The 10,467-nt window shown below is 36.2% G+C and overlaps 1 protein-coding gene across 7 annotated transcripts in view; it reads left to right on the forward strand.

Annotated features, from left to right (window-relative positions):
* The window catches only part of PWWP2A (PWWP domain containing 2A), a 28,963-nt gene extending 19,766 nt beyond the window's left edge, over positions 1-9,197 (forward strand). For 2 of the 7 annotated variants that reach the window (XM_023528608.1, XM_011356718.2), the window contains exon 3: positions 8,897-9,197. Coding sequence is in view for 2 of the 7 variants with exons in the window: in XM_011356718.2 (XP_011355020.1) it covers positions 8,897-8,910 (14 nt within the window). In the remaining 5 variants the exon portion in view is untranslated. Of the gene's footprint in view, positions 1-38; positions 4,504-6,373; positions 6,494-8,896 lie in introns of those variants that run through there. The other 5 variants (XR_002779517.1, XR_002779516.1, XR_002779518.1 and 2 more) reach the window with 5 other exon arrangements.
* Positions 9,198-10,467: the final 1,270 nt, after the last annotated feature.

The following is a 10,467-nucleotide window of genomic DNA, read 5'->3' on the forward strand; positions in this document are numbered from 1 at the left end:
GAAAGTATCTTAAAACGTTTTCTGAATATTTGTTTCAGATTAATGAACTTGTTCAGATATTTTTGAAAGTTTGATATCTAAGGTTCAGAAAGATTTAAACAAGGCAGAGCAAAAAGTCACCTAAAGTATATAATTCCAAGGCTCCGTGTTATGATCCAGGTGAGTTTTAACAGTGGTTTTGGCAGTGACGTTGCTAATAGAGTCAAATGCTTTGGCAAGTGCTCTTGTGGCATAAACCAAATTTGATTTGTTTCAAAAACCATAAAGAAAAGTAATAAGTCATAATCGAGTACAAAAATAAAAATTTTATGTAGTCCATACCTTTGAGGAAAAGGTTCGAAGCACAATCACAAATATGCATGATCTCTGATTATGCCAAAGGATCTCTCCATTTTAAACTGGCAGTCTGGCATATTTCATCTGCAGTTTCAATAGGGAAACAATTTTAAAGAACTTCTAAACACTAATAGTTACATATTAATGTTTCATTTTTTAATTAAGTAGGTAAATTCGCAGATGGAGATAGATGTAGCCTTTTTTCTTTACATTTCTCTTTAAAGTGGTAAAATGAGGCTTTTGTTACGTGGAGATAATCAAATCAGTATTTTTTTCCCCTTGCAGAGAGAAAACTAGGCTTGGGCCAAGTCTCCAGTGGTTTAAGTGGCTAAAACAAAGGATTAGCAAGGGGAGAAACAAAGTGAAGTAAGAACTGTAAAAGTCAAAGATGTCTTTATTTCTAGAAATTCTCAGAAATTAGTAGCGTTAGAATTTTTTTCCCGTTTAGTTTTCTAGAATTTATACGCTAGAAAGCTGTTTATTTGCAAGGAATATCTATTCAGCTCTCATTTGTCGATGTGGAACCAGAGACCTAAAAGGTGAAGTAAAGCAGAATTCATTAGTCTGAAGTCCATTTGCCTGACTTGATGGTCTGTCCCTATGTGGTTTTGATGGGAAAAATCTATAAATAGTAATTTTAGATTAGTACCAAGTAGAATAGACAGAAATATGGCTATGAAGGGACTGCAGGCAAAGAATATGGAACTGTTACTAAAGTCAACAATGGATCTGTGAATTTCTAATTTACAAAATACTGAGTTGGATCCCTCTGAGCAGGTCATACTTAATATTGGGTATGTTGAAGGGAGGGAAGTACACATTTATATTCCTTTATAGACATACACATCCTTTATACAGAATAACTGAGTTGGTATTTGGAAATACCATAAGGAATCTATAATTTGGAGCTAAAATTAGCTTTCCCCTTTTAAATTGTGAATTTTTCTGTGGTTTGTGCTGCTCTGTTCACTTTTAAGTACTTATAGCAGAGAAGAGACTGGCAAATGTCTAGAAAAGTTGGTAATGTTTTGATTGAGGATATTGTTTTGATTTGGGCCCAGTGATGGCTTCTAGGGACTATGCGGGAGAATGAAGACCCTGTTTCTAAGTTGGGACAGAGTTAGGGTTTGCTTTGGGATTGTATTAATATTGTTGCTATTCAAACAATCTCTAATTGCTGATGCCATGCGTATTGCCAAGAGAAAACAAAATAGCTAAGCTGAATTAATTACTCTTGCCTGGTTCTGACTTAGTTAATAGGCTCTTATTCTGTATTTATAGTTTTGTGTACACTTACTGTATTCCTTCAACAGAGTGAATAGAATTAAAACATGAAAGCTTTAGCAATTAATATGCTGTTATGGTGTTTCGAATAAAGGAATAGGGAGTTTAAAGTCATAGTGATATAGTGTATATAGTTTTAGTTTTCCAGGATGTTTTGGCTTTTACCATGAATCGTTGACACTAAGATAAGAAGAGAAGAAGTTCAACTTTTTTTTAAATCTTTACTCAAGAGACTTAACATTTATAGATGAGGATTTCTTTTTCTCCTTGTGATTTTTAGGTAAAAATAATTTTCTCCTTATATTAATAGAGCGCTGTAATTTGTGGGTTCTTTTTGGGGGGGGGAGGTATTTTAAAAATTGTCATTAAATATACCTAACATCAAATTTACCATTTAAACCATTTTTTAAAGTGTACAGTTCTATGGCATTAAGTACATTTCACCTTGTGCAACCATCACCCTCTGTCTGTAATTTGGTTTTCAATAGCAGTCTTTTAAATTTTGGATGCTATTGTTCTTTGGTGTTTAGAAATTAAGTCACATGAGTGTTTTTCTTGGTCAAGCATTGGCTTCCAGGATTCCTTCCTAATCAACCAGCAGTTCTGTACAGTGCTAATGGTGCCCCATTTTTAAGAACTGTAACTGCCTCTTTGTAAAGTTTTTAAGTGAATTAGTTTGATTGCATTTAGCCATTAAATACTCTGGAGAGTTGGTTTTAGGTTAAAACTATCCCCTCAGTGACAAAAACAATTGTTTTGGACAATTTTATGAATATAGAAATCATTAAAATTATTTTAGTCATAGAATTAGTTTCCAAAACTTAAATTATTTATGTACTATCACACTTTTGCCATATTTTCAAATTTGTGTACTATTTTTCCACTTATGTTAGTACAGTTACTGGGAAATAAGTGTGCCTTGACACCTATAGATAATTTTAAGATACTTTCTAAGATCATTTTGTGTACCACCTTTGGTAGGAAATACTGAATTTTTATATTTATTATGTCTTTAAATCCATCTTGGGATGAACTGAATCAAATTTTAATGCATCTAATCTGACAAAGCTAATTGCCACACTTGGATTTTTCATAGATTCCTAGGTTATTCTGGAACAAATTAAAGATTGCGGGGAGACGTAAGGAAAAGAAGAAACTATAGACTCAAATTATCAGGATTTATCAAAATAGCGAATTCGTGAGTCAAATTCTTATTTTCTAACAATAAATTAGACATTTCTAGTATATGTTGTCAAACTTATTGGGCCTTCTGTTGGACAATTGTGTTTGTAAAATAATTTCTTAAAACTTTGATACTGACAACAGCCCAGTTTTAAAATACCTGGTCTTAAAACTTGGTTTAAACATGAACTAAGTATTTTTTCAATTTTCCTTATATCATAAGAATGTGATAGTTGACCTTTTACTGCCTTAGAAATATCTGGATCTTAACCAGAATTCATTAAAACTTATTTTTTCTATCATAGTGATAGTATATGGAAAGAAAATCAGATATTCTAGAGCTAAAGTGTTAAGCTGTTATTATACTTTTTTTCCTTTCCAAATAAACTAAAAAACTTGTAATTTTAGTGCATTATCAAGTTTTAGCAAGGGCTTTTTAAATATTAAGATGATTTTGTAATCCTCAGTGTCCCTCAGTTCTCCAACAAAAAGATTCACTTAAAAGCTATTGAAAAAGCCTAGAAGGAATATAAATCCGCCCCCCACCCCCGTAAAATATGATAGAATTTGTTGCTTGCCCAGGGAGAATGTTTTGTAGAGATGTGAGAGTCATCCTGTTGAGTGTAAAAGATAGAAGTAGATAGTTATGAGTATATAACCTGCCAGCGATGCAGGTGAGTTGGAGCATTCGTTAACATTTTGGCAGGCTTTTATTGAGGAATCATTTTCTTCTACTTGGTTGAAAAGTACAGGCTCTTGAGCCAGATTTCCTAGATTTAAAGGCTGTCTTGGGTCTGCCACAAGCTGTGTGATCTTGGGTAGTTTACTCAGTGTCATCTGTGACATGGGGAAAATAATAGTACTTCCTCATGAAGTAATTCCTCATTTAAATATTCAAAGCAATAAAGCCTGGCACAAGACCTGTACAAATGCTCTCATTACCACAACCACCACTTTCTGTGTATGCCATAGAAATTTCATTCTGGTAGCTTTCAATATTTCTGCACCATAGTATAAATTTTAAAAAATGTTATAGCGACATTATTAACTGAAAATTACAATAATCATAGGATGATCATCGTAAATATCTAGAAGTAGGTATGAGCTATTTCCAACAGGCATTTCTGGAGGGCATCTCAGAATTATGGTGAAGGGAGAATTACATTAACATTTCAACTCTTGCCCCATTCATTGGTATTGCATGAATTCCAGGAATCTCTTACTCGCCGATTTCTACTTTCCCTTGTGCCAAGCACAGGGCCTGATGCAGCAGAAATGATAGCCTACTTGTGAATGAATGAAGAAGAGTGATTCTGGTTCAGGCACTCATGTACTAATGAGCAATCACCATTTCATAATTCCGGCACATCCCAAATCCTTTCAGAGGCATGAGAAGTGTCTGAGCTGGTGGGGTTCCGTGGAGTAAAAGCCCTTTTAGGAGAGCTTTCCAAGTATTAGAACCACAAAGCAAGATTTGTTGGCTTGTTAGTATAAATTAGCTGATTTGTACAGATGCTGTGTTTCCCTGGGACCCTGGTGTTTTAATATTTTGCCAAATGGTGAAAAGGTGGACTTTAATTTGAACACTTTTTTATTGCTGTTGCTATGACTGAGTAGGAGATTGTTTCCCCTTTCTAGGAGGGAAATACCTCACATTCCAAAGCCTTCATCTGTGTGCGTTGTGGCCTTATTTTCCACAGGGTAAGTCATTTTTACTTGTGGCTCATTTTTGAGATGCTGATTACAAACCTGTGATTTCCCTCCATAGTTTTAGCTTTTAGCAGGGAATCTGGCTGGCAGTGGCATGTCTTGGTTGAGTCCTGGTATGCTGGGAAGAGCTATGTGCAGTTTGCCTAAAACCTTAGAAAAATAGCTGGTTAGAAAAATAGCAGTATTAAGGCTAGCAAATCAGAATGTCCAAGGCACTGGATGCTTTTTCCTGCTTGTTCATGTTGCATTCATGTTACATTGTATTAAGAGAAAATTTATATTGTGTTCAGCAAGGTAATAAGTACACGTATGTAATCTTAATTCTTTAGTTTTTAATTCTGGGCTTTGGTCTAAGAGCATGACCTTTACTTCTTTCATACACTCCGAAAGGGAGATCGAGTGTTTACTTACCCTGCTCTGATTTGCCCTTTTATATCTCTGCTGCCACCCAGGAGTAGTTGTCATTGTTGCTTGTAAGCTTTCTCTTCATGGACAAAATAAGTAATTTCCAATGAAATCACTGCCTTTCACGAGAGTGTCCCTCCATTTACTGCATCACCACCAGGGCTCCCTGGCTTTTCCTAATGGATCCCGTACGTGTAGTCAGTTTCTAAAGAGAAACCTTGAGACATTAAAAACATTGAGGGGCAACTCATCTTAAACATTATCACAAGACTCCTGAGCCAGGCTCTGGCATGTTAATGTTTTGCATGGTGTTTCGGGGCTGGGTGGGGAAATGCGCAGGGAAAGGATCATTCTTCCACAAGCGTCTTGACTCTCTTGCCTAGACTCTAAAAGGAGATTCTTCAGACCGTTGAAACCTAACAAGTTTTACTTAGGGAGAAGTTCAAAAGATAAATTCTCTTGTGCGTTCAGATTCTGTTTCTTCTTGGCGTGATTCCTGTTGGGGGATAGCATATTTATGTTTTCCCATGAACAAAAGGTGAGGTAAATAACCTCATTATTAAGCCTCATTTAAGAAAACTGAGTTAAAATTCAAAAATAATTGTTTCTAGATCAGGTGTATAAAATTATTTTCAGTGTCAGAAAAGCCTTTTTTTAAAGTTTTGATTATATGCTACTGCTTCTGATTTGACATACTGTTTTAAAAATAATTATAAGGACTGCACATTAAATCAGTGACCCCAGAGTTAACTACACTGATGTGATAAATGAATTGTTTATTTGTACTTAAAATAAGGAATTAGGCAGACAAGCAAATGTTAAAAAAAGTAAGGCTTCAAACAGCAATCCTTCGCTGGAATTATGAGTAGTACTTGAAGTCTCTGTTCTGAAAGCCTGAGTGAGAAGGCTCTATCTTGTCAAACTCATATCAAGCAGGTATTAACTCACGCAGTATTTCAGGTCCTGAATAGTATGCACAGGTGGTCAGTGGCCTTAGAAGAGAAAGGGATTCAGGCACATTTTGGTCATTCTGCAAAACGGGGTCTCACTAACATAACATGGATAGGGATGAGGACTTCAGCCCTGTCGAATACTAAGATCAGGACCACTTCAACGCTAGGCTCGTGTTAGGCTAGTAAAAATTTTTTGTCAGGAACATTAAATGTGAGTGAGCACTGGAGGGCAGCGTCTCGGTGCACCTGAAAGCATTTTGCTACTGAATTGACTTGGGCCAGAGAGTGCCCTCTCCTGGCCAAGGCTGGTGTGTACACACCTCAAGTCTTTTCCTTTAGTATCAAAGCTTCACATTCTGTGAAGCAGGCAAGTTATCTAGAATAAATTATGAAAATTCAACTGAATTTTGGTCTTATTTTTAAATTATTTTTTTTTGTAAAATAGATTAAAAAGAACTCGAATGACTGCTCTATTTTTGTTAACTTGGTTTTTTCTACCATAGGTCTCAACAAATGGCAGCTATTACATCAGACAGTGACGAATCCTGCTGCTCCCTTACAGTGTCTGACAGACCACTGTGGATTCAGACTGGGAGCATTGAAGTTAACAGTGAAACTGGCAGGTCTGTCTGTGTTAAGCCCTGCCACAAAGTGAAGAGGGCATCATGTCATCACTTGGTCATTCCCAAAGCAGATTAGGCTAGATGTAAAATTACCCATTAGTGCTTTTTCCTTAGTTTTCATTGACCTTGGTAGCTGTGTATACCTCGTGTAGGTGATAGTTTTAATGAGTGAAAATAACCTCATTTACTATTACCCGCTGTGCTAAAAAAGTCGAGCTGGCCTCCTTCGAGCTTCTGTGAGTTGCGAGGACTTTGTCCTGTGGCGGAAGGCAGGTGTCAGATCGCAGTCACATCAGATAGCACCTGCGCCTCCCTGGACAGCCAGATAGTGGATTTCTTTTCACTACCTCAATCTTTGTCACTTTTATATTTAACTTCTTAGTTATTCTTAATATGTTATATATTCATACATGAACATATATATTCTTAATGAATTAACCTCAACACCACTCATTTACATAAGGCAAGTCCAAACTCAGGAGGGTGGCAAAAGAGAATGTTGAATGTAGTTGTAGTCTGTTTCTTTAAGTACATTTATTAAAACCTTGGATAATGCCCAAAAGGCTTATTTTGGGCTCTTATACAGCAGGAAAGGTTTAGGGATTTTGGTTGTTGTGTGGTTTTTAAATTTGTGATCTTTTTTGCTTCCTTGAATTAAGGCTATTTAATCCTCTGGTTTTTGCAGCTAATGAAGAGCTGTAATTGGGCTGTGTATATGAGCTGTAATTTGCAAGCTGGGTCAGAATGGCACATTTTGGATCAGAGGTTGAGGCTAGGATAGTTTGGACTCTTACCTCTATAGGGGTGGTAGCTACCTTCATGATCCCGAGGGAATAGTACTTTTGTTTTTTGCACCTCTCATGGGAATAGTAAGATCTGCTTCAATCCTTGGATTTCCTGCCAACTTGAATAATCCTTACTAAGGTTAAACCAAATACTGAAAGTCAGTCATAAATAGAAGGAAATGGAAATGTACATGGGATTGGCTATTTACTTTTTTCTCCTTCAGTTTATAAAAGGGTATTTACTTCAAAAGTTCTGGGTCTAAATTTATTAGTATTATGATAATAGTATATCTGTTTAGAAAGGAAACTTTTTTTAGCCAAATGTCCAATTTTAAGTGTTAATCATTCTTCAGAAGCAAGGACTACATTCACCTTGCACTTTGATGGGTGTAGTGTTTAGAGCTAGAAGTATTTTTCATTGCTCACGAAGAAATAATAGAACGCCCTGTGAAATTTATTTTATAGGCCTTGATCCAGTAAAGAGTGAAGCATGGCAGCAGTTGGAGGTTAACGTCAGATAGTTATATCAAAGAATGAGAAAGATGCTTACTTTGCAATGTTGAAGTGAAATATTGGGAAGGATGGGGGCTGGTTTTCTTTTTTCCTTTTTGCATTCTGTATTTGTTTTGTCTGTTATTCCACTGAAAATACCATATCTTTGGTTTAAAAACACATTTGACCAAAAAAAAAAAAAAAAATCATCTTTCTCCATGGATCACCTCTTTTGGAATTCAAACTCTTATTGATACTTAGGTTCCCAGGTTTGAGAGGCATAACCAGGGATTGTAAAGGGTTTCAATGGGGTTCTTACCACTTGTTGGTATTAAAGGGAGGTCGGTAATGCTAGGCATTCTGGTCATGCTACTTGGCAGTAATTTTCATAAGCCTGTAAGTGTTCTGCTCAGTCCTGCTGCTCGTTGGAGGTCTGGTGCAGAGTGCCTCTGCTGGTGCTCAGGTGTGCTGACGTCACAGGGAGACTGTGGTCAGTCTAACCAGTGTACATAAATGCTCTTTCGGCAGCAAAATGGTGCTCCTGACGCCTTCTGATGCGCTGTGTCTCCCTCTGCGGAGGCACCCTCCACCCTCTTTTTTGCTTCCTGCACATATGTAGACAGTGTGATCTGCAACTGATTTTTACATAGCCAGGTACTGTATATAAATTTGCTTTTTAAGCCTGTAGGTAGCCTGTGCTAGAGGAAGGTTGCTGGTGCTTCATAGCAGTCCACAGCAGCTAAGCTGACTCAGAAAGTTTAATATTGTTACTTGTGAAATGGTAATATAAAGAACAAAGCTAAAATTCCCTTTTATTAGGCAGATATTCATGAATAAGTTTAAAAAAATATACTCAAGTGCAGATTATGTAAAGATGACAACCATTTTATTTGTATTGGAATTTGTTCAGATACACTTCAGAAATAACACGAATGCTTCTGCTGGTTTCAGAGTGGTAACAAGTTGTTTTCTCAAAAAAAAAAAAAAATTTAATTGAGCTAAAAGAAGAAATCAGGTGTGATCCCAGAGTCTATATAGGGTTTAATTTACACAACAAGGACATCTCTTTTCTCATATAATTACTTGTGTTTAACTACAGTTTTTCCTTTTCTTTACTATATTTCAGCACAAAGACACTAGCAGGCTGCTGGTTTCATGGACCCGTATGTACCACAATGACAGAACACCAGAGCGTCAGGACTGAATGAAATTGGAGACTCAGATTTTTAAAGCTGCAGTAAGAAGTCATAACGTTAAAGCAGTGGTTAAAACCAACAGTCTCTAAAGGCGCACTTGCAAACTGTGCTCTATTAAACCAAGAAAAGGCATTAGGGGAATATTTTCTAAAATATAAACTATTGCAATAAATTATGCACGAGGAGAAAAGTGATGTGAAATATGCATACAAAGAAATCACTTGAATTTTATGAAGAATCAGACAGTAATTTCTTTTGATCATGAAGTTCTTATCAGTAATTTGGACAGGCCTAAAAGGCATGGAATGATGGCAGAAATGTTGAATTATTTTTCATACTAAAACTCTGTGCTTTCTCCAAGGTTTGTTACTCAGATCAGATATGAGTAAAAGTATTTCTAAAATGGCTCTCCAATGAAACTGCAGTAGTCATATACGCTGAGGCGAACGTTTCCTTCAGGCTGCCAGTGGAGACGACAGGAAGGATTGAACCTCGTACTTAGAGGATGGCAAGGTACCCCGGGTGTGCTGAAAAAGTGGATCTTTTCTTTCTTTAATAAAGCAGGGCTGTATTATCTTGAATATACATTTGCTTGTTAGAACATGTTAAGATGTATTTATTTGACACCAGTATTTAACATTTTGTGCACATTTTCATAACTACATTCTTATCTTTCAAATTCTGACTCAAAGTGGATAGGCTAGTGTTGATCTTGGAGTGAACATTTAAACTCTAAGAGCCAGTTCTTCATTCTTCTGAACTGGAAAGGCTTTTATTCCTATCCTTACTGATTTTATCTAGTTCACAAAAGGTGACAGTATCTGAATTTTGATGTGGACCTCTCTTCACAGAGAGTCTCTCTTTTTGTGTAAGTGCAAGAAATTCTCACAGCTGTCAGGTGGGACTTGACCCTGGGGAACAAGCAGCAGGAACAGACCCATAAACATGGTGTTGAACTTTTCATGCATGGAGCATGAATTCGTAGTAATGGAGACCATGTTATTCTTATCTTTAGAAAATACATATTAAAATAACCTTAATTTTTTTTTAAATGAGTGGAGAAAACAATGAGAAAACCAGATTGACCTGTTAAGTACATTTTTAAGGCGTTTTATATTTGATGGTGCCATACTTTTAATAACAAAACTGAAGTTTTTTAGTGACAATACTGATTTATTTTTTAAACCAGAAAGATAATCCATATCAATTAATACAAAAAAGGAAAAAAAGGCCAAAAAACAAAATTCATTTGAAGCACCATAACAGCTGAGCATTTGGTTCAAGTGTTTAAACTTTTCCATAATCTTACTGTGTAGGTTTGGAATGACTTAATAATCTCACCCTCATGATTAACAAAAGGTTCTGGGTGAGAGTTTTAGAGTTTTAATATGCCTGACTAGGATTTGTTTTACAACTCTAGGAGGCAGGCAGTCTTCTGAGAGTTTAACGCAAATCCTAATTACACTGTAAGTAATTAAAAGTTTTGACTGCGTTCTAAAAT

The sequence above is a fragment of the Pteropus vampyrus genome, unplaced genomic scaffold, assembly GCF_000151845.1.
Source record: "Pteropus vampyrus isolate Shadow unplaced genomic scaffold, Pvam_2.0 Scaffold30, whole genome shotgun sequence".
Classification (NCBI taxonomy): Eukaryota; Metazoa; Chordata; class Mammalia; order Chiroptera; family Pteropodidae; genus Pteropus; species Pteropus vampyrus.